The 25014-nt window shown below is 36.4% G+C and overlaps 1 protein-coding gene across 2 annotated transcripts in view; it reads right to left on the reverse strand.

Moving 5' to 3' along the window:
- Positions 1–25014, reverse strand: part of LOC123875434 (thrombospondin type-1 domain-containing protein 4-like) — a 180069-nt gene that overhangs the window by 54273 nt on the left and 100782 nt on the right. For both annotated transcript variants that reach the window (XM_045921254.1, XM_045921253.1), the window contains exons 5-7: positions 19277–19409; positions 18258–18360; positions 17673–17803 (exon numbers count right to left, since the gene is read on the reverse strand). In XM_045921254.1, coding sequence (XP_045777210.1) covers positions 17673–17803; positions 18258–18360; positions 19277–19409 — 367 coding nt within the window. The remainder of the gene's footprint in view (positions 1–17672; positions 17804–18257; positions 18361–19276; positions 19410–25014) is intronic.

The raw sequence follows: 25014 nt of genomic DNA on the forward strand, positions 1-25014 counted from the left end.
AAAAACACAGTAGTCCAACGCCTTTTATTTCGGGGTAAATGACGACTACGACGACCCTTCAACATGGGGCTATAGCTACCTAGGCCAGATCCGAACTCGGGTCCTTCTTTTGTTGCACACTTACCGCACTGTCTAGATGACTTCGTCGAACCTTTGTATGCAATACTAGCTGACGCCCGCGACTTCGTCCGCGTGGATATAGGTTTTTCGAAATCCCGTGGGAGCTCTTTGATTTTCCGGGATGAAAAGTAGCCTATGTGCTAATCCAAGATGTTATCTATCTTCATTCCGAATTTCAGCCAAATCCGTCCAGTGGTTTTTGCGTGAAGAAGTAATAAACATACATACACACACACATACAAACAAACTTTCGCCTTTATAATATCAGTGTGGAGTGTGATTCTTACGCTGTGACTTGTGGGTAGGCGGTTGGCGCCGATGTATGGGATCATCGTTGATCTATGCCAACGTTTTAAATGCACCGTTTGTTTGACTATCTGGTTTTGTCTAGGACTTTAATGAGTTTTCATGCGTGCTAATGATGTTTCATGGTGCTATGAGCGGGGATAGTTTCGGTCTCCTAATCGAGAGGTCCAGGGTTCTATCCCGAGCACGCATCTAAGGAAATTATATTTTCAATCATGACATTATGTTTAAATGTTACCATATAATGTAGCACATACCATGATTTATTCGAGTAATTATTTTGTGAATCGGATAGGAATGATAAATAACGTGGCATGTTCGCGTGATTCAGAATGATTCGGTCAATACGTTAACACTTGTCGATAGCGGTCGGCGCCTAGGTATGGGATGGCTAATCTATGCCAACGTTTTAAATGCACCAATTGTTTGACTATCTGGTTTTGTCTAGGACTTTAATGAGTTTTCATGCGTGCTAATGATGTTTCATGGCGTTATGAGCGCTGATAGCAACTCCGAACTAACTCTTCGGCCTCCTATCCGTGAGGTCTGGGGTTTGGTCCCGAGCACGAAATGTAATTTCTTGTGATGAAAGTTTGGTATTTTTTTGTAAAACTAGCGACCGCCCGCAGCTTCGACAGCGTGGGAAATTAAAAAATCCAGTCTTACTCTTTGTCTGAATTATAAAGAAAACCTTTATAGAAACAGCTTTCTGGGTTCAAGGGCTACCTAAGGGCCAGGACTGGGCGTTGATGAGTCAGTAATAAAAAAAATCATGGAAATAGAGAATCTTGTAAACTGCGAAGTTATGTAGCCTAATCAACACTTTTTCAGAATTTTCAGTTTTTCAAAATTACCACCCGAAAGAGAGGTTCACAGGTTGTTAAACATAAAGTGAAAAATTAGAGCAATATCACGGGATATTACGATGTAAGAAGAATGAGCCGTAATGATCTAGTTCTAAATAAGCCGTTTTGTTTATGGTACGGTACAGATGACGGATTGTCTATGGAATGCGTGTGCGTGCCTTTGACAATTCACGCATAATATTTGGTATGCAAAATTAACACAAACTACGGTAATATTTTAACTATGAAATTATCTGCTGGTTCTTTTTTTAAGTGATAGTATTGTTAACTGTTTTATTTGAAGGTAAAAATAAGCGCTGTACCCGTGCATCAGATCTTAGAGTTAGAAAATCGACAGTCTACACTCATGCTACGCTCAGAAATCAATAAGGCAGGACAGTGCCTTTCCATCCATATGCAGTGTACACTGTCACTGCTGGATATGTGAAACTAATCCCACTGAACATGATTACTTACTAATCTTACATGCCCCATTAAGCTTATTAAGAAATTGGTTTCGGTTATCATAGAAGCTTAAAGGAAATAGGTTAATAGTATCCAATAAATAATCCATAATATACCTGTTAATAAAATACTTGAAAAGAGCAACCGCCGAGTTTCTTGCTGATTCTTCTCGGTACGAACGGCATTCCGAACCATTGTAGATTATGTATTATGATATTGACGATTCAAAAGCACTTGTAAAAGTATAATTGAATAAAAATATTTTGAAAAATGTATTTTCTGTCTTCTACTAACGTTTCACGGCCGCATTTCATCGATTTTGATGAAATTTAGTATAGAGATGGCTTGTATCTCAGGTCTATTTACTTAGTTGACATGCATTTATGTTGAATTGTGACGTATAAGTACCTAATTTTTGTTTAAAATACTTAAATTGTTATTAATATAAGTACTTACATAATACGAAATTATTAATTTTACATGTCACATAAATCTGTTGTTATTAAATGTAAAATGATATGTGTAGCTATTACAAAATACATTTATCTTCACGCAAGCAAGTAGTCATATCAAATTTCCCTTGCTTATGAAATATGAACCAAACAAGTTTACCGCGATATTGACCCAAAAATTATTATTTTTTCTAAAGCCTCAAATTGTGTGTCACAGACATCGTGGAAAACCCATTGAGCTAAGGGCCATAGAGGTGGCGACCTCGTCAATTGCCATTTGAAGATTCAAAAGTATCTGCAAAAGTTAATTTGAATAAAAAATATCTCTATTTCTATTAGATGTCAAAAAAGAGGCAAAACCGAAATATGCAAGATGTATAAAAGACTGACTGAAATGTACTATTATTGTACAACGAAGGAACAAACCAATGATTAAATTCAGAGCTAATAGATTTTTGCCATGCTATCACGTTTTAGACGATATGAAGATCTTAATCATATTAAAACAAAGATAGAGATATTATAAGTCAAAATATTTCATGTTTACTACGACAAGTGTAAATTATAGCTAAGAACACAATCCATCAAGCCACCTTTCAGACAAAAAAACAAAATTAAAATCGGTTCATTAGTTTAGGAGCTACGATGCCACAGACAGATACTTAGAAACACGGATACACAGACGTCAAACTTATAACACCCCCCTTTTTGGGTCGGGGGTTAGTAAAAACATGACTAGTCGTCTTGTTCACCGGTCAGGCAGTTTTACGGGTCATCATCGCCTCTAGTATTTATGATTATGGCAGCTCAAAGACATCGTGGAAAACATTTAATTGGCGTATTATTTGTCGGAGCTATCTTATCGCGATTGTTGGATTGTCTGTATGTAAAACTGACACATTTCTGTGACACAAGAATGTCGGTAGGTAAACATTTTGATCGGTTACACGGCGCGGCACTTCGGTTGTATTTTCAATTTAATTTGCCTGGTTGGCCTGGTTGTAATTAAAAGTCGACTCCATTTTCGTGCATTTCTGCCCGTCTACAATCAAACAAAGGGAAGGTAGTGTTTTAACAGTCAGTACTGTCTTACTGTATATTATATACAGTATGTATATTATATGCATTACATATTATACTGTATAATACACTGTATAATATACTGTATAATATATGTATAATATATAGTATATGTAATGTATATTATGTACCATGTACGTATGTGTAAATATTCTATCGTGGGGTCGCCCGCATTGGGTTAATCCTGATTAATGTGCTGTCGATATCGTAGAATTTAGAAAAATTATTATAACGAAAATACAGTACTCGTTATCATCATCTCAATCCATCACCGACCATGAATGAACACGGGTTTCGTTTCAGAATAAGAAGGGGTTAGGCAATAGTCCACCACACTAGACAAGCGCTGACAGACTAACACATCTTTGAGAGCGTTATGGAGAACTCCTGGACATGCAAGTTTCTTCACAATATTTTCCTTCACCGCTAAAACAATTACTAGGTATTTGAATATGACATAATTTGTACAGAAAAAAATTAAACAGTCTTGCTTGAAGATATTTTCAAAAGAGTAGTCGGATTTTAAGCTTTTGTACTTTAGAGGTAGATAGGTAGGTATGTTGTAATTGTTATAATTATTTACACTCCTTATTTCGACACATAATTCCCTTACTTTTGAATTTTAAAATAAACGTTATTAAAATATATTAAAAAATAAATATTATCATGCATGAGTAAATCAAAGAAGCAATTGGTAGAACATTGTATTATAGGACTAGATAGGTACAAAAGAGACAATTAAACGATCAAGTTTCTGTTAATGAAATTGGATCCGTACGTGAAATACCTATTTAATAATAAACAGTACTTAATATTAAAATTACAATAATAAGTGAGTGCAACATAATCTAGCCAGTATTTTTGCTTGATTGGTTGCACGAACCTCCATTTCGCTTCCTCGAACGAGTTACAAATTCAAAGGTAATTACATACAGACTTATTGAGGTAATCAAAATAGTACCTGACTGTTGATTTAACTAGCCGGTAATCTGAGCGACTGTAATGATAAGGTTTCTTAATCTCCAGATATTTGTCATTCAACATCTAGTCAATAATTTGTTAGTCAATCAGTACTTAAGTGAATTATAGAGTCTAATAAATAGATAGATAGATTTTGATAGAAATAACGTGGATTGATTGATTGAGATCAGTGATGAAATTTTATTTTCAGTAATCAAAGTTATCACAGCACAACAAAATGATTGTAACTTTAGGTTTATTATTGTGTACCTAATAGACGAAACGGCGATAGCCTAGTGGTTAAGAAGTTAGTATCTGATTCGAGAGGTATGTGGGTCGATCTTGGACACGCATCTCTAACTTTTCGAAGTTACGTGCGTTTTGAGCAAGTTTTAAAGATCCTTCATTTGAAACTCGCATGCTGCAGAGTTTTTTATAAAATACTCAAAGGCGTGTGAAGTTTGTCTATCTGCACTTGGCCAGCGTGGTGGACCAGGTCTAAACCATTCTCATTCTAAGAATACGCCCACGTTATATTCCTAGGCACCGGACAAGCGCGTTCCGTACCTTAGGCTGCATCATAAGCAACTAATTATGTGCCTATAGTTAAATAGACTGCTAAAATCATAACCCTTCCTTTTGGTTTTGCCGCAGTCGGGTTAAAAACACATACCTAGACCTTCAAACATAACTTACATACTAGATCTAAAATAGTGACCATTAACTATTTCTTTTTTTTTTTTTTGTTACTTAATGCAATTAAATTCTTTCGGACAATGCAATAATTAGATTTATGTAGATTAATTTAGCGATTACAATTTATTTGGGAGTTTACAGCGCGTAAATCTAATTAAGTCAATGACCCACAAATAAACAAGTTTTTGTTTGTTGTTCGTAAATAACACAAAGAACTGGAGGCGGAGTTTTCGTAAAATATCGGTTCGGTGTGTCAGATATTTTCGGAAATTCGTTATAACCAATATGTTTATTTATGCCCCGGTTGGTACTTTTTTAGGGTTATGTACCTCAAAAGGAAAAAAGGAACCCTTATATGATCACTTTGTTGTTTGTCTGTCTGTCTATCGTCTGTCAAGAAAAGAAAGAATGGATAGGTACTTCCCGTTGACCTAGAATCGTGAAACTTAGGTTATAGTACAAGTAAAGGGAAAAATCTGAAAACCGTGAATGTTATGTGCTCACATCACAAAAAAAATTAAAGTTATTATTTTTTTACGATGGTACGGAACCCTTCCTGTGTTAGTCCGACTCGCACTTGACCATTTATTTGTTATAAACACTGTAAGGAAAACAAATGTACGAAAACAAACAGCAGTCATGGATTTATGCACACATTTCGTGAAAGATATTTTTCAAGATAAGTGCAATCACACACTTGTCTGTTTATTTGTAAAAAACTAGTCGTATGCTGCATTCAATAAAAAAAAATTATTAATATTAAAGTCGTGATTGAAAAGCGGCGATAATATGATATTATCCTTCTTATTAAAAAGGCATATCCATCTACTTTAACGATAATTTAACTCTCGGTTAAAACGGCATAAAATTGGTTATTTTTTAAGCCGTTTAGTAACTTCGTTGTAGCACTTTCGCTTTCATTAAGCTTGTAATATTATTATTACTCCCTTTAATTTGACGACGGTTACCGGCTTGTATCAATTTTCGATAGTATATTGTAAAGTATTGAATAAAACTTATAGTGATAAGTTTTATTCAATGCTTAGTAGTGATAAGTTTTATTTAATACTAGATGATGCCCGCGACTTCGTCCGCGTGGATTTAAGTTTTTTGAAATCCCGTGGGAACTCTTTGATTTTCCGGGATAAAAAGTAGCCTATGTGCTAATCCTGGATATTATCTATCTCCATTCCAAATTTCAGCCAAATCCGTCCAGTAGTTTTTGCGTGAAGGAGTAACAAACATACACACACACACACACACACACACACACACACACACACACACACACACACACACACACATACAAACTTTCGCCTTTATAATATTAGTGTGACTATGTAGTGACATAATATACTTAAGTCGTGATAGCCTAGTGGTTAGGATGCCCTCCTCAGGATTGGAGGTCGGGGGTCCCCAATCCCGGGCATGCACCTCTTTTCAAGTTATGTGCGTTTTAAGCAATTAAATATCACTTGCTTCAACGGTGAAAAACATCGCGAGGAAAACTGCATGCCTGAGCGTTCTCCATAATGTTCTCAAAGTTGTGCCAATCCGCACTCAGCCAGCGTGGTAGACTCAATACGATCGAGATTCTATGGCAGGACCGAAAACAATGTATCATCTATAGTGGAATAGTTCCTCTAAAGTTCCGTCGAGACGGATCACTTATTACGAAAAATTTCATAATGGTTTTAAACTGATCATGGATCGGTTACGGATTCCTGGATTTAATCTTGAAAACACCAATAAAATATGATCTTGTAGTTCAGCTAGGAATGTCCCAAGAAAACAGTAAATTTGTAAACTCTACAATAACGTGGAACTTTAACGATCGTTAGCAAGTAATAAATGTTTTACTTACTAACATTTCTAGTCTCGCTATGGTTATAACCGAATCAAATATCAATAACTATGAGAGTATTATGCCCCCTTAGAAAATCCAATTAACTTTTATCGTCCTGTATTTATATAATAACATTATTTTATCTTAATAGTTTTGCAGTAAAGTGTATGAAGTATGGGTGTAAGATTATCATACGTAATAGGGACGATCACTAAGAAATATCTGAAATAGAATTTTAGTTCTTGCAAAGAATACAGCAAAAGATAATTTAGTAGTTAGAACTTAGAATAGATTACTACCGATATTTTGAATGAGGCGGAAATCGCACAAAATTTTAGAACTCTTAGTCAATTATTCTCAAATACTAAAGGGTATTCAAAACTAATCAGTGTATTTGATTTACCTTTTTACATTAAATCAATAATTATGAATTGAATCAACAAAGTAGGATTTTTTTTTATTCACTATAGGTAAGCGCTTGACCACAATCACACCTGATGGAAAGTGATGATGTGGTCTAAGACGGGACGCGTTTACCTAGAAAGTGCCTATTCACTCTTGTTTCAAAGATACCCAGATTGTAATTGTAATAGGATGGTGAATTGAATAAAAATCCACACAGTAGATCAATTGATCAATGAAATAAGTGAATATACTGTTATTGTACACCAGAAAATTAATACAGAAAAAACACATACAAAGCAAAACAAAATATAGGTAGGTACCTGGATACAATTTGGCGGCCCTTATTGGTACCTAGCGATCTCTTCCAGGCAACCAAAATAGTGCAAAAGCTATAGCTATAGATATTAGAGGTAGAAGGTGCAAGTATATAGGACATTAATGTTTATTAAAATATATAAAACATAAATATGTAAATAATTAAATAATGTAATGCTAAAAACATTAATTTTTTTAATTATTTACATAAATAAATGTAAATAATTAAATAATGTAATACTAAAAAACTGTGCTAATAGTAGGTATGTATAGGATGACTAACAAAAAGCTTATCCTTGGATAAGAATAGATTAGGATTTATCTCCCGTTTTAATTGTGCTGCCAGCGCACGTGGTGAGTCAAAGATCAGCATGAGGCGAAATTGTCGATGTAATTTACCAATTAGCCACTCTGATCGAGCACTCACGTTCTGCGCCCGAACCTTTTAAGATTATGTTAAAAATAAATATACATGTATAAAACAACTTTAGAGCTTTGATAGAAAGGACCGGACTGAAATCCGAAAGATCGCCATTTCAAACCCCACCCGTTGCACTATAATTGTTGTGCGTACCTAACACAAGCTTTACGCTTAGTTGGAGAGGAAAGGAGAGTATTAGTCAGCATGAGAAACTTGGCTAATATTCTTTAAAAAACTGGTGCGAGTCAGACTTGCGCTCCAAGGGTTCTTGACAGACCCAGTTTTGTATGTAAATCTTTGACTTTAAAACTACACATTTTTCTGAAAGCTGATGTTATACAGAATTAAGAATACAAAATGTTTTTAGAACATTTTCACATTTCATTGAGTTTTATAGGATAATATTCAATCAAACGAGCACCAAACTAGGTTTTTGTGACGAGCGCTAGAAAGCGCGCTATGGAAAATATAAAACAAACGGACAGACAGACAGACAGACAACAAAGTGATCCTATAAGGGTTCCGTTTTTCCTTTTGAGGTACGGAACCCAAAAACTATGCTAGTATATTTTAGTGATGATTCTTATAATAATGTAATATGTAATTAGTTTATTCTCTTTTTTAAGGTTTTTTTCATAGATGTTTCATTGTTGAGAAAAATACATTTTTTTCAGTATTCAAGTTGTAGTTTATGACGAGTGCACATACTAATTAAAAATATATCTAGTAGGTATTGTGACATCTTCATTGAAGCTAACAAAGTTGCAAGCTCAAGGCAATAAATCTGTATCATTAAGTTCACGGTACCTCGTTATAGATCACTGGATCAATGTTGGGGTCTCGGTAACGGTTAATATTAATAATGAAGATGTAAAATGCTACTAGATAGGCTCCCAATGAGGCGACCGTTACACCGTCGCTCTGCAATTACAGTTCACCTGACACTTATAATTTTGCATAGATAAATGTTGATGTTCCATGTCGGAGTACCGGTGTGATGGATGATAGTTCCATGGGTATCATACGCTATATTAAACGATAGGTTTTACAGTCAGTATTGCCACAGTCACTGCTGCGAGCGCAAATAAATAAATAAAAAACCCAGCCAAGTGCTAGTCAGACTCGCGCACCGATATAAATCTGAAAACTGCGAATTTGTGGTTACATCATTAAAAAAAAAGTGTTTCAATTTTCAAAATAAGATAAGTATACCAAGTGGGGTATCATATGAAAGGGCTTTACCTGTACATTCTAAAACGGATTTTTATTTATTTTTATGTATAATAAATAGTTTTTGATTTATCGTGCAAAATGTTGTAAAAATACCCGAATACGGAATCCTCAGTGTGCGAGTCTGACTCGCACTTGGCCGGTTTTTTATATCGTATTTTCACGGACTCGGATCGGATGAGTGTGTAACCGCATACCTAACACAATGACAGTATAATCCTCGACGAGTAGCGTACTTATAGAAGGACTCGTTCCTATTCAAATTGTACACTGCACAACTGGAGAGCACTAGGCAATGCCACAGTACGCTAATAAGCAGGCGATAGAAGGAACTAACAAGCACACTGCGGATCAAGAGCGCCGACTTGTCATTAGCTACAATTAATTTGTCGCCCGCCGGCACACAGCTGCTCTTTCATTATGCGTCGCGGTTAGGGTGCCCATGGTATCAAAAATTATCTTTACGTCCATGCATGTACTCGGTTTTAACCCAGAGTTTATTACTTTTGACCGTTTTTAACCGGCTACTAGTATTTTCATCAGTTGTCCCGGAAGTTAGAACGACGACGGGAGAATTTTTAGTATTAATTTAACTGTAACTTCAAGATCAGATGAAAAATAATTTAGTACTTATCTAAAAAAAATATTTATTAAATGTATTTAGTAACATTAATATCTCTAAAGAAATTCGTAGTATGTATGTAGTAACGACACAAAAGGTCCATTATTCTTCTTCAATTTAGCGTAGTCCCACTGCGCTGGTAGGGTTTCCTACATTATCTCGCCCAACTTGCCATCTTGAAATTTCGATTTACACAATGTTCACCATAGGTTGATTACTATTTTATTTTGTGATTTAATAAAACCTGGATATTGATTTTTAAATAAATATTTTACGGTGTCCTCTTTTTTTTAGAAATAAATGGTAACCCTGAACACGATTCAATACATTTCAATTTCAAATTGCTATTACCCAGTAATGAGAACATCCTTTGATTGGTTGTATGGCTGGATTGGCTGGATGGGAAAAAATCCCAGCTTTTTGTATCGGTATTTGAGAACAGCCTGTTTCGCATTGTTGGACACATGTTGCTGTTAATTGGGACGCGAATTCGATTTATTTACGGCATTTTATAAACATTCTTAAAAATAGTTTTAAGGGCTTTGGTACACTCGATACTTTTATTGTCAACGATTAGCGCTTTTTAATCAATTGTCCAAAAACGAGTGTATGTTTTCAGGGTTAGTATGTGTATGTATGTACGTAAATTTCTTTATTCCACCATAACTTTTGAACAGCTAAACCGATTTGAATGAATGGGGTATCGTTAGAATCCTTACGTTATCTCGAGTGACAGTAACTGTAACTTTTTTGAAAAAAAATATTAATACGCCACGGCGGTATTTTTTTTAAATTTGTTTCCATCCAACTGCGTTTTAACCACCTCTACCATTCAATCGCGCTAAAAAAATGGCGCGTTTTGTGACTACCATGTCAATTTTCTGATTATTCGTCTAGTATTATAATTATATTCTCGTAGTACTTATATTTAATCTTGTACCTATAATACAAAAAAAAAATAAGTACGCTTAACTTCTGAAAAGTGATTTTTATTGCGAGTACAAATCACCGATCGCTGCAATGCTAAACGTATCGAGTGTGTTAAAGCCCTTAATGACTTACTCGTTGGGCCTGTTTTGTTATTGTTAAAATGTATTTTGTATCCACGACATGTATCAGATCTAGACAGCGATGTACGATAGGTATGTCTAGAAAAAGGTAAGAAGGATGTTAGGAAAAAGCTAAAATTTTATTATATGTGATAGGTAAAAACCGCACAGCAGGGTATCTATTAATATTATGTAAAAAAAGTTGCAAAACTGCGTGCCAATTAAGACAGTCTTCAAGTAGGTTTCCAGTTGTTACTTACATTTTACATTGTTATTCCTACATTTCTGAGATGCGATAAATTCCTTGTCTGGATTGGTATTTGGATATGTTCTATACAAAATCTCGTACCTAAATAACTAAGAACTGCTCGTAAGTATAAGGTGCAAGTACGAGATGAACAAGAGCTTACAAGATGGTTTTGGCGCCTGTCTACTGTCGCCAACTCACATTTTAGATTTAGAATTTTATTATACAACCATTAGGTATAAGACAATTTATTCAAGAAGCCACTTTGACAATTTTAAGAGGGGTCTCTCCGTCACCCGCTCCATACAACCGTAGTTTGAATTTCATTTGAATATTAAGCAACCAAAGTCCATGAAATTTTGCAGACATATTCTAGAAACTAATATCTATGTCTGTGGTTTTCCAGATTTCTGTTAAAATATTCGGTTTCAAAGTTACGCGGTCTTAAAAATTCACATACAAATCTTTGAGCCCCTGTAATTTTAAAATTTTTAGAAAAATCTAAAACACCACAGACACAGATATTAGTTTCTAGAATATGTCTGCAAAATTTCATGGACTTTGGTTGCTTAATATTCAAATGGAATTGAAACTACGATTGTATGGAGTAAGTGACAGAGAGAACCCTGTTAAGGACGTAAAGTAAGAAAAACTACCAACAGCCGCGCCTTCGTAGTTAAGTTTGGTTTTGGCTGATATTTAGGTAAGGATGTTTAGTTTCCATTAATAATAATAATATGATAGCATATTATGTGGGTCACCCGTATAGACTTAGGTAATCACTAGCAGGTATGAATGTAACAGTTCACGTAAAATGTTAAAACTCTATTTTGGTATGACGATAAATCTAACTTTGAATCTCTTCTGTACTTGTAGATGTCAAAGTTATAAACTCGAGGCTTCACCTACGACCCTAGTGCTCAAATATCTAATATTTGAAGAATGCCGATTCAGGATCAAACCGAAAGCTCAATCACTCTGGTTCACTCAGAAATTGACGAGTGGTTCGACTTTGCCGACAAAGAAAGTACCCATGTACTTAAGGATTTCATTACTCTCCATAATATTATACTTAACGTTTTACGAGATAAACGTACCTATTATAATGCTCGATAAATAACCATTAATTTTACACTCAGCTATCAGTTGCCTCGTAGAAGTCTATATTAATAAGTAATTTACCTAATATACCGTTTCTAATATCTCATAACTTAAGGCTAACAACGATGTTAATCAGTTTACTAATTGGTGTGTGGGCGAAACTGGAAAACAAATCGTTTCCATGTTTTAAAACAACGTACAGTTTTATTGCTTGCCAATGAAGTTGTATGTTATAAATGCGTATGTGCACCTGTCTATCTCTCTTAGTACCTAAATTATTATCAATCCTATCTGCAATCTTTCGATAGGTTACTTAGCAACGTTGTTATATGTCCAAAATTGTAAGATCTTTTGTGACAATTAACAAAGTCGCCAAGTAAATTATTTTATCAACAGATTATACGGATAGGTAGATTGGTTATTAAGTGGGATTGAGTGTCGTTCTCTTATTCATACTTCCATACTAATATTATAAATGCGAAAGTGTGTCCGTTTGTCTGTCTGCTAGCTTTTCAAGTTTTCAGTTTAACCGATTCTGACGAAATTTGGTACAGAGTTTAGCTTATATCCCGGGGAGGGGCACAGGCTAATTTTTATCCCGGAAGATCAAAGAGTTCCCACGGGATTCTTAAAGGCCCATCCGTTTAACCGGTGTATATGAAATTTGGTACAGAGGTAGCTTGCATCCTGGAAGTACTGACATAATAAACTTTTTATCCCGGAAAATCAAAGAATTACCACGGTATTCACCCTCCTGCAACTCGCGACGCGCAGCGAGCTGAGTCACTATGAAAAAGGATCCGGATGGGTTCGAAATTAGTCACGCTTACATCGACTACCTAACATCGATTTAGTATTATTTGGATTTCTGTGACTACCTAACTACGTGAGTATAGCCGTAACAATCTATACTTATCACTTATCATAGTTCTTAATCTAAGTGCAACTCGCACCCTGCCGCACGAGTCATCTTAGTTAGTCAAGCGGTACAACTATAAGAAAATCGCCCCACTTATCTCAAGCTTCCAATTAGGTATGATTTGTATGGATTTATTCTTTACAACTGTCATGTACATAAAACAGTTTTTCTAGGTTTCTTTAGGCACTTGCCAAACCACCAGCCATCAGATGAGATCGCTATCAAGCGCAAACTTGTCATCAATAAAAAAATCTGAGTTGGCAGTCCTCAGGTTTAATTCCATTGAAAAAATAAAATTTACATTTATGAGTATAGCTTCAAACAATAATAGTGTAACTATACGAAGACCAAAAATTATACTAGGTAGTACTATAGAAACTATTTGGCTAATTTGGGAGATTCGACTTCGATTCGGTTAACGATCGACTATCTTTTGATAAGCTTTTGATTAGAGGATCAAGGATCCGGTATACAGATTTTGGTATATAAACCCATTTTAAAATCAAGTAGATAAGTACTAGAATTAATTTTCCGAGATAAAAATAGCCTATGTGTTAATCCAGGGTATAATCGATCTCCATACCAAATTTCAGCTAAATCTGACCAGTAGTTTTTGCGTGAAAGATTAACAAACATACGACACATACACAGACACACATATGTACAAACTTTCGCCTTTATAATAGCATAGTAGCTCTTCTATTGTATTAATTTTGGTTCAATGATTTGAAGAGATTAACGAGATATATTATGTATAGCTATCACCTAGGAGCGATTGCAGTATCTAGGCCTAGCGAGTGAAGCGCGTAACGATAAGCAATACATCTGCTGCCCATTACCGCACAACGAATGTTTGTGTGAAATTTCGATCATCTGCTTTACGCATTCCTTACCTTTGGGAGCAATCCATAAGTTTGCATCTATATTCATACTCCATACTTAATATTATAAATGTGAAAGTGTGTCTGTCTGTTTGCTAGACTTTAACGGCCCAACAGTTTAACCGATTTTGATGAGATACAGAGTTAGCTTATATCCCGGGGAATGACAGAGGCTACTTTATCCCGAAAAATCGAAGAGTTCCCACAGGTTTTATAAAGGCCCATCCGTTTAACCGATTTATATGGGTACAGAGGTAGCGCATCCTGGAAGTTGACATAGGCAACTTTTTATTCCGGAAAATCAAAGAGTTCCCACAGGATTTTCAACGAAGTCGCGGGCTAGTAGGTAATATTCACTGACATTTGATGACATAAATGCTACATATTATTGTAAGAACGCAACGCGTGTCTTGCGATGTATTTAATTACAATATGGAGACCACAGATTATATGAAGACAATACTATATGGAGACCAGAGTTTATAATATAGAGAAAATATGGAGACCACAGACTATATGGAGACGGTGGAAAATGATGGAATAGATTCTTCCTGGTTGTAATTTGATCAAATTAATTAAATCAGGAGGAGTCTTATTCAAACTAAGTTCCATTTTATTTAGCAATTCCTGTATTACAAAAGCAGAATTCCAATCTATACTTAGAACAATTTCTCACAATTTATTTCGTGGAACAAGTGACAATATTACACGGCAATAAATAACCACACACATACAAAATAATGGAGGAGGAGTTGTTTAAAATAAACTGTGATAGTTGAAGCACCAGCCGCTTAGATCCGTGGAAGTTTTAAAATTGAATCGCCAAGTATGAAGAATAGAAGGTCTATGTTAAATGGTTGTGTGAAATCCGTGGCGATCTGCAGCAATCCACAACAATTACTGTCAAATACTGCCAACTGATCTATTGTACAGTTAAGGCCTGGAGCCAACGCTGGCTAAATAATATTTTATGGTAAAACTAGCTTATTCTAGAGACTTTGTCTGGACTACACAAGTTGCAAACCACTATTTTACCGCCAAGAGTTTGAGTTGTCAAAAATCCTTTCGCATCCAAGCGCATGTCTAGGACATGATAGCTATCTTCGTGCCAAAGTTTAGCATTATCTGTCCAATAGTTTAGCTGTGCGTTGATAGATCAGTCAGTCAGTTACTCTGTGAGTCAGTGAGTTTCTAGAATATGTCTGCAAAATTTTATGGACTTTGGTTGCTTAATATTCAAATGAAATTGGAACTACGATTGTATGAAACGAGTGACGGAGAGAGCCCTCTTAACATAATAAAACTTTCAAGCATTAAAAACTCGTCCACAGTTATAATACCTATGCGCTTCGAAATTCGTAAGCAAAGATTGTCATAAATTAATATTACTCGAATAAAATTTTCTTCAATAGAATATTAAATAACAGATTGAAGGCAACGTATTTCAAGTTATCATATTAGCGATTGTGTGGTCTGGCTGCACGATAAATCATGGCTTTAGGCCACGCGGGGCTGCACGTCTGGAGCTAGACAACCAGTCACGCCTAGAGCTTAGCAAATCAGATCTTTGAATATGGAATCTAGAAATAAATTTTAAACCTGCATTCTATTTTTTTTTTTGTGAAATGAAAATGAGAGATAGCGTAGGATACTACCTCCCACATATACTACAAATATAAAATTGGGCTTTTTGAATCGTTTTTAGTCGCATCGCTCACAGAACTAAGAAGCGATATTTAAAAAAATCAAAATACAGTGATATGATTAAATCTATAATTAATATAGTAATCGACTCCGGGAGTCACGTACAGCGAATGCGCTTTGCAAACTATATCATATTCTTAATATTCTCTTGCCCTGTGTTTGAACATTTCCTAAAAATAAAATATTCATCCAACAATTTGATTAGGCGATATGCACTGACATAAAAATAACAAAATAATTTTATTCGGTGGTTTGTCCTTTAATCACACCACAACGAAGAAGCGATTGACGTCATTTTAGTTAAAGACTTGGAGAGTGACAAAGACTAATTTTTATCCTGAAAATCAAAGTTTTACCTACTACGGAATTTTTAAAACCTAAATCCACGCAGATGAAGTCGTACCTATGCATCATCTGGCATTTAATAAAATGGTTGACTAAAAATGGTTTATTACTGTAAACACAAATTAACCGTTATCAGTTATCACGAACTCTATACTTAATTTAAGTATTAGAGTGCATTGGTCAATTGATTGCTGCTGTTTTGATTAGAAACCTTGCAATTACTAATCATTGCCTGTCATTACCTAGTTGTTTCAAAAGAGCTTTAACTATTAGTATATCATTTCGAATTTCAATATTTCAATTTACATGAATATTTCTATCATCGTAATTATATACGGTAGGTGTAGGTACCTAGGTCTTAAAACTTGTAATCTTTGTGATTTAGGTACATGCCATCAGCAAACCTTTATAATGCAATATTCGCAAGTGTGTTTGCAAGCAAAGTAAGCAACACAAGATAAAGTTGAACAGCACTGCAACACAAATACAAACCTATATACATATATAGATTGTTAAAATCATAATCCTTCCTTTAGGCTTTGCCGTAGTCGGGTAAAAATAACTCGGACTGAATACAAAGAATCAATTCAAAGCAGTAATAGTCCTATTCGATTCGGCGGGGGTTCCCTGAGAGTGTGTTATAAGCAATAAAATATCACGTCTTGATTTAACGGTGAAGGAAAATATCGTGAGGGAACCTGCACTTCAGAGAATTTTCAACAATTATTGTGTACCGGTGATGGGTTGATGATGATGATGATGATCATAATGATGGTGATCCAAAGACTTACGATCTTCTTGGCGTACCTAGTCAGCGCGAATTGTATATGTGTGTATACTGGATCCCTGGATCGATTCCCGGTAGAAATCGATTAGGAGTGAACATGCGGTGTATATCTATGTGTTTATCTTCTAGCTTTTTTAAGGCCATCTGTTAAACCTATTTTGAAGAAAGGTACAGAGTTATCTTGCATCCCGTAAAAGGAAATTTTTGTTTTGGAAAATCAAAGAGTTCCTATGGGATTTTAAAATCAACGCCAACAAAATTGCCAATCATAGACTTGGTAACTACAGAAATAGCTTACAACCAGGGGAAGAACATAGACTAATTTCTGTCCCGGAAAATCAAAGACTTCCCAGGGATTTTTAAAAAGTGCAATATACGCGAACGTAGGCAATCATCCAGATTATCATAAAAATAAATAAATTATCACATGAATCTCGATTAAGTAACTAAGTAAAATATTGACGAATTTTAGGTTTAAAGAGTTTATTTCTCAGAAGAACAATGTTCACTTATATGAGAATAATTCTAAATATAAATATAAATAAAATATAATTTTTAAAGGTACGGTGACTTGTCGGTGAAACGGTGAATTTTATCACCATGCAAGAGTATTTCAGTATTTTACCCACACCTAGTTTCATGATTTTACCTCTTTAAAGCTCAGTAAGAAAGCAAGAGAAAAGTTTGCTTAAATTTGAGCTACTCGCCACTAGATGGCGCTCTTCTAAAAATGTAACCTGTAAGGAATAGATTCAATCATTGTTCAATCTAAATATCGTTTTCCTCTCCTGTGTTTTTCTTTATAATTTCAAAATATTAAATGGGGTGTATTTAATATATTGTCAATTAATTTTAGTAATGACTGAACTGACTTACTTTACAGGAACCCTGCACGCATATCGCTCGGAAGCCAGGCTTCGTACAGGGAGTGCCGTCGGCTACTAAAGCTAGTGATGCGTAGAACTGTTGACCGCGAGGCCGGCAGTTTAGGATACAAGGGGCGTTCCCTGGAAAAGATGAAAGAATTGCTAAAAATCTAGAGGAGAGGTCTCTCTCTGCCTTACTCCTTACCTTCCTTAAATTCTGGGATTTTTAGATAATGATAATAATCTATCACTATCTAAAAATCCCAGAATTAAGTTAGCCCGCTCTCCCAGACGGGAAGAGGCAGCATGACAGTTCTAACTCCAAAAGTCCAAACCCTTTCCATACCCTAATTGGCTTTTACACGGTAACTTTTCCGGTAACTAGCTACGGCCGGAGTATCTGCTCTGAAATTTGAAGTTTATAAATTTCCCTTGGGAATGAACCTGGGACTTTCTACTTATAAGAACAAAGCTGTCGTACATTAATTGTACAAATGTAGAAGCTCAACTCTTAGTTAGGAGAAAGGGGAGTTATCTTCCCTCTTCTCCCTATTTTATCAGAGAAACATACTTAATTAATACTTATTGAACTCACCGTCAACATACGGCACCCACGTGTAGAACCTCCCTCGGAAGGGCCTGCGGTCGTACACCGCACACTGCTCGGACCTTGAGTCCCGGGCTGGACCCGGACATGGCTGAAAAATTAATTCATACTTTAGATCTTCGAATTCGGAATAATGTTGATTTGATTAAATTAAACATTTAATGTATTATCAAATTTTTGAGCTGACTTAATTCCTACTTTATAAGCTTTTTAGTAAGAAAAAACGCAGTAGTAAGACAAAAAGATATAATCTTTTATTTTCGCTGATATTCATTTAATTATGTCGATTAGTTAATTTTAGCTTGTTATTTACTCTGCGTAGTAATTATATTTTTCAAAACATTAATCTGTGGTAATTAGTAAGCTCCACTCGTTAACAAAGCCGACGCAGTCAGGCGCGCTGACAACGTCGGTGTTACGCGACCGACGTAAATTTCGCACTTCTCACGAGCTTTCTTCTTTTATGAGGCGTAATAATAATTATAATCCAAGCGTAGTACCTACCAAAGTATTACACTATGTGGTAGCGTAACCCGAGGCCGACACAGTCAGGTGCATTGACAATGCGTGTGCTCCGTACTTGACGTATACGTTCCGCATTTCGCACGATTCTTCTATTCCGAAGCGTAATATTAGTAAGAGTGATACCAAACGCACAACCGCAGTATTACACTCGTGGTAGCGCTGACCGAGGCTGGCACAGCCACGCTGACGCCGGCGTTTCGCGCCCGACGTAGGCGCCGCCCTATTGTCATCGCTCGCGCGATGATGCGACGTGATTTCAGCGTGTGATGAAAAACAATATAAACGCATCGCATCGTGTGATCTTCAATAGAACATTCAGTAGAACACAGTTTGTTTGAACGCACGCACCGCGCGATCATTTTCGTCGGAGGCACGCATCATCGCACGAGCGATGACAATAGGACGGCGCCTTATACGTTCCACATTCCGCATGAGCCTTCTTCTTTTCCGAGGTGTAATATTAATGAAAGATTAGTACCTACCGCAGTATTACACTCGTGGTAGCGTCGACCGAGGCCGGCACAGTCAGGTGCGTTAACGACGCCTGTGTTCCGCGTCCGACGTATGCGTTCCGCGCTTCTCACGAGCTTTCTTCTTTTTCTGCTGCGTCGCCATCTGGAAATTAAACCGATCTTGTTACTAAATATTCGTGTAATTTGAAGTGATATTTCCATACAATGCTGAGAAACCAAAGACTTTAAGTAGATATAATATTATTCTGCGCAATGTAGTGCAGATTGAAGTATATAATATGAACGCTTGGTTTCTACTACTCCTGCAAACACAATCTATAACCAAAGCAGGCTAGCAATGTCCCCTACCATGCTTGTAAGTTACTAAGGAGGGATTTTATCCAAGAGAACTTAGCTAATCTATTAGAAAGTAGGAAAGTTTTAAAGTAGGTATTCATACTACTTAGTAAAAAATCTGTTAATGCTAATGTGTAACAAAATATTGTTGGTGAATAGAGTGAATTTACACATCTCCGAGAGAAGTACATTGAATTGAATCTACTACAAAACTACCTCTAATTTCTTTAGACATAAATAAAAAGTCATCGTGAACAAGCCTAGTCCCCATTCGTAATTAAAAAGTTGTCAAATTAATATTGAGCACTATTATTTCTGGTGTTAAACACAAGTCATGGTCATCATTGCTTTTTAAACTTTAATTAAAATTACTCATACACCCTCGGTACGATATGTAAATTAACTGAACATTATGTATGGAAATAGATCCCTTAGGTACAGACCTGTGGATAAGTTGTACTTAATCTGTTTTAATGTTTTATAAATTAAAACAGAGACAAATATGAATTTCTCTAAAATATTTTATTTCTATTATCAATGGATGCAAAAACTAATCGTTGTAAGAAGAAAATTGAAAATAAATGAACATTATTTTGCTAATTTTAGGGTTTCGTACCTAAAAAAAAATAAAGGGACTCTTATAGGATCACTTTGTTGTCTGTCTGCCTGTCTATCCGTTTGTTTTATATTTTCCATAGCGCGCTTTCTAGCGCTCGTCACATAAACCTAGTTCGGTGCTCGTTTGATTGAATATTATCCTATTTAAACTCAATTAAATGTGAACAATGAACATGTTCTAAAAACATTTTGTATTCTTAATTCTGTAAAACATCAGATTTCAGAAAAATGTGTAGTTTTTAAAGTTAAACTCTCAAAGGTTTACTTACAAAACTGTGCGCCTGTGTAACTTTGAAACTGAGAACTAAACTACGTCAATATAGAGCGGGATGCGAATAAACTTCTCTAATTCTCTACCGACGTTGTCGTAGGCAATTAAACGCGCTTATTTCTGTTTCGTAATAACATTGTTTTTAATTTTTCTTTTCGTAAAAAAGCAGAATGAACAACTAAGTCCATAAGCACTTTTCTCGCGGAATATACTGGGCATATCAAACTGACGTACATTTTTGAAGACATTGTTTCAGCTCATCGCCACAGTCGATACCTCCACGGCAGGGCGCCTCGACTTTTGTCTCGTAATTAATATTATGAAACTGTTACATCACAGTGAGACGCATCCATTGATTACTTGCACTCCAGTGATAACTGATAGGTTTTTTTCAGAGTTCCGTACTCGAAGGGTTCCAACTCTCAACGGGACCTTAGTATGCCTCCGCTGTCCGTCCGTCTGTCGTCCGCGGGCTTATCTCGAGAACCGTAGTAGTAGAGAGTTGAAATTTTCACAGAATGTTTATTCCTATTGCCGTTATTACAACAAATAATGAAAATTTCGAAATGGCTGCCATGAAAACTAAAAATAAATAAAAAGCGTTATAAGAAAGCTGGGGAAAAAGTTCCACGTCGTCGACGGGTCGGGATTCAGCCGAAGCAATTCAAACAGCAACGTTGCGTGAAGACACAATGGATTTATTCTAGGTTTACAGAGTAGAGTCCCAAACCTAGGTCCCACGCAGTGGAAGCCAAGGTCGGAAGCACCACTAGACGACGAGAGTCGTGTCCCTTACGGTTGTCCCACGTAGTGGAAGCGAACGTCGGAAGCGCGACTTTTACACGGGGATAAGAGAGTCGTGTCCCATACAATTCGTCCCACGCAGTGGAAGCGAAAGTCGGAAGCGCGACTATAAGGTGACCTCGTGTGTCGAGTGATCCATACTAGTGAATCCATTGATTGAATCGATTTTCGATTGATTTTCGATTGATAAACATTGCCTATGGCTGGGTTTTATTGTAGGGTTGGAAAATCTCCCTAGCGTCGTTTACTTTTTTTGCCAACGTACAGTCAGCGCCATCTAGTTCCAACTTGGCAAGTTACAGGGAGTGATGCGATCTATATTTCCGCACCCTGTGATTAGCGCCAGCTGGTGACGTTGTAGTGTTACAGTCTCCCCCTCAGCTTCCGAAGGCGTCCCGACGAGGAAACTGGATCAATAAGTTTGCTTCTTAGTTGTGTTTCCGGGGCCATCCCCTCCTTCGTAAATTTTGAACCGGGGTGTTCATTTTCCCCCTCCCCCTGGATCAAAGCAGCTTCTAACGCATAGTTACTTCTGTCTGTTTTAATAATAGACGGTTTGGTCTTCAAGTAAAACGTTGATGTTCGTCCCGATCTCGTCACGTAGAACCTTGGGCCTTGGGTGGTGTTTGACTTGCCTGAAGTGTCCGCCAGTTTGTAAACAGCGGTTCCACGTTGCGCGCCAGAATTATAAGAAAGCTGGGGAAAAAGTTCCACGTCGTCGACGGGTCGGGATTCAGCCGAAGCAATTCAAACAGCAACGTTGCGTGAAGACACAATGGATTTATTCTAGGTTTACAGAGTAGAGTCCCAAACCTAGGTCCCACGCAGTGGAAGCCAAGGTCGGAAGCACCACTAGACGACGAGAGTCGTGTCCCTTACGGTTGTCCCACGTAGTGGAAGCGAACGTCGGAAGCGCGACTTTTACACGGGGATAAGAGAGTCGTGTCCCATACAATTCGTCCCACGCAGTGGAAGCGAAAGTCGGAAGCGCGACTATAAGGTGACCTCGTGTGTCGAGTGATCCATACTAGTGAATCCATTGATTGAATCGATTTTCGATTGATTTTCGATTGATAAACATTGCCTATGGCTGGGTTTTATTGTAGGGTTGGAAAATCTCCCTAGCGTCGTTTACTTTTTTTGCCAACGTACAGTCAGCGCCATCTAGTTCCAACTTGGCAAGTTACAGGGAGTGATGCGATCTATATTTCCGCACCCTGTGATTAGCGCCAGCTGGTGACGTTGTAGTGTTACAGCGTTATTTATTTTACATCCATTCCAAATACGGAACCCTTCGTGTGCGAATCCGACTAGCACTTGGCTGGTTTTTTAAATTAATTTCTATTAATTCATTGTTCACTAGCCGATGCCCGCGACTTCGCCCGCGTGAATTTAGGTTTTTCTAAATCCTGTAGGAACTCTTTGATTTTCCGGGATAAAAAGTAGCTTATGTGCTAATCCAGGATATTATCTATCTCCATTCCAAATTTCAGCCAAATCCGTCCAGTAGTTTTTGCGTGAAGGAGTAACAAACATACACTCACACACACACACACACATACAAACTTTCGCCTTTATAATATTAGTGTGATTTTCGTTAGTGTATCATGGAACCTTACATTTTATTTTAACTTGCTTTTTCCGTCTAGGTGGATTTTGGTATTTAAAAGATCTCGTGGGAAATTCTCAACAGGTACATACTGGGTAGAGGTTTCAACATTATCATTATCATCAACCCATCACCGGCTCACTACTGAGGACGGGTCTCCTCTCAGAATGAGAAGGGTTTAAGCCATAGTCTACCACACTGGTCCAGTGTGGATTGGCTGATTCTTCCACGCTGACTCAGGTTTACGTACGCTAAAAAGTATTATAGACCCAACAGTTTGAACTCTACCTATAACGTACGCCAAAATATACCTATATTAGGTTGCCTCCTTTAACTCATTAGATAATTTACATGTATGTTCCAACTATGAGTCAAAGGTACTTATCTCTATTCGGTTTTACATTCTTCAACTTTAAATAACAATATTATTATCGTTGATTAAGGTAAGTGCCTATTCCATTTAAATTTTGCCACAAGCTCTCATCTCTATTGCGCTATATGACCAGCAACAATAAAATTTGTACTTCATGCTTGTGTTTTACAACACTAATGACGTATAACCCCCAGTTTAAAATGATCGTAAAATGAACAAAACGATCGGTTCCGATAGTTAAACTATTGTTAAACTAATTTCAATTTACGTTCGATCCAAAACGAAGTTTTGCGGTAGCTTGCTTGTGGTAATAAGCAATTTAGGTAAGCTTATTTTATTGACAGTATTATTTGAAATTCTCATGAATTAGCTAAATGTAACTTTTGTCTCGGCAAGAGACAAAAGTCGTTTCGTCTCCTGCGACAATTATCTCGGTTGTTAACCCCCGACCCAAAAAGAGGGGTGTTATATTAAATGAACCGATTTTAATTTAGTTTTCTTTTATTTGAAAGGTGGCTTGATCGAGAGTGTTCTTAGCTATAATCCAAGAAAATCGGTTCAGCCGTTTGAAAGTTATCATCTCTTTTCTAGTTACTAACCTTTGCTTGTCGGGGGTGTTATAAATTTTTTATTTACACTTGTTATGAAAGTGGCGTTGCACCTTACCTACACATTAATTTTGCAAGGTTTTCAATGCAGTGGTAACCGCTATCACTAATCACCTACCAGTATTATACATGCGAAAATGTGTTTGTTGGTTTGTCCTAACGCTGCAACGTAGCAACGGATAGATGTGATTTTTTGCATGGATACCTATAGTTAAAGACCTGGACAGTGACATCGGCTTTTTGTCCCGGAAAATCAAAGTTTTCCGGAGTTCTTACGGGATATTAAAAACTTAAATCCAGACGGACAAAGTTGCGGGCATCAGCTAGTGATTTTTGGATTATAATGAAAAATCTTACAGTTACTACTCTCTACGTAATAGATATTAAATCATACCGTTACCTGATTAGATAGGATTTGTAGAGTTTGTTTTCATTGGGATTTCAGGTACATTTTGACACATTTTATAATTAAAAAAATAACATCCTCAAGTCATAGATGCAATGGTTATTACAACCACATTTATTTACTACATTAAGAGGGCTCTCTCCGTCACTCGTTTCCACTCGTTTCATACAATCGTAGTTCCAATTTCATTTGAATACTAAGCAACCTAAGTCTATGAAATTTTGCAGACATATTCTAGAAACTAATATCTATGTCTGTGGTTTTCCAGATTTCTGTTAAAATATTCGGTTTCAAAGTTACGCGGTCTTAAAATTTTCATACAAATCTTGGAGCCCCTGTAATTTTAAAACTACATATTTTTAGAAAAATCTAAAACACCACAGACACAGATATTAGTTTCTAGAATATGTCTGCAAAATTTCATGGACTTTGGTTGCTTAATATTCAAATGAAATTGGAACTACGATTGTATGAAACGAGTGGAAACGAGTGACGGAGAGAGCCCTGTTAATCTTTAAATGTCAGACTAAGTAATAAATAATCCTGTGATTAATCACGTCTTAATTTAAATTAATTGTTCGTCTAAAAATAAATCATAGCAAATGATTCGCCACCGTCGGATTATTTTATACTGACAACCAATTAGGTAAGCTTCAAGTTTAAATTATTTTAATTGAGAGGCGTCAATTTTTCATGTCGTTAAAACAGTCCATCACGCGTCG

Source organism: Maniola jurtina, chromosome 20 (assembly GCF_905333055.1).
Source record: "Maniola jurtina chromosome 20, ilManJurt1.1, whole genome shotgun sequence".
Lineage (NCBI taxonomy): Eukaryota > Metazoa > Arthropoda > Insecta > Lepidoptera > Nymphalidae > Maniola > Maniola jurtina.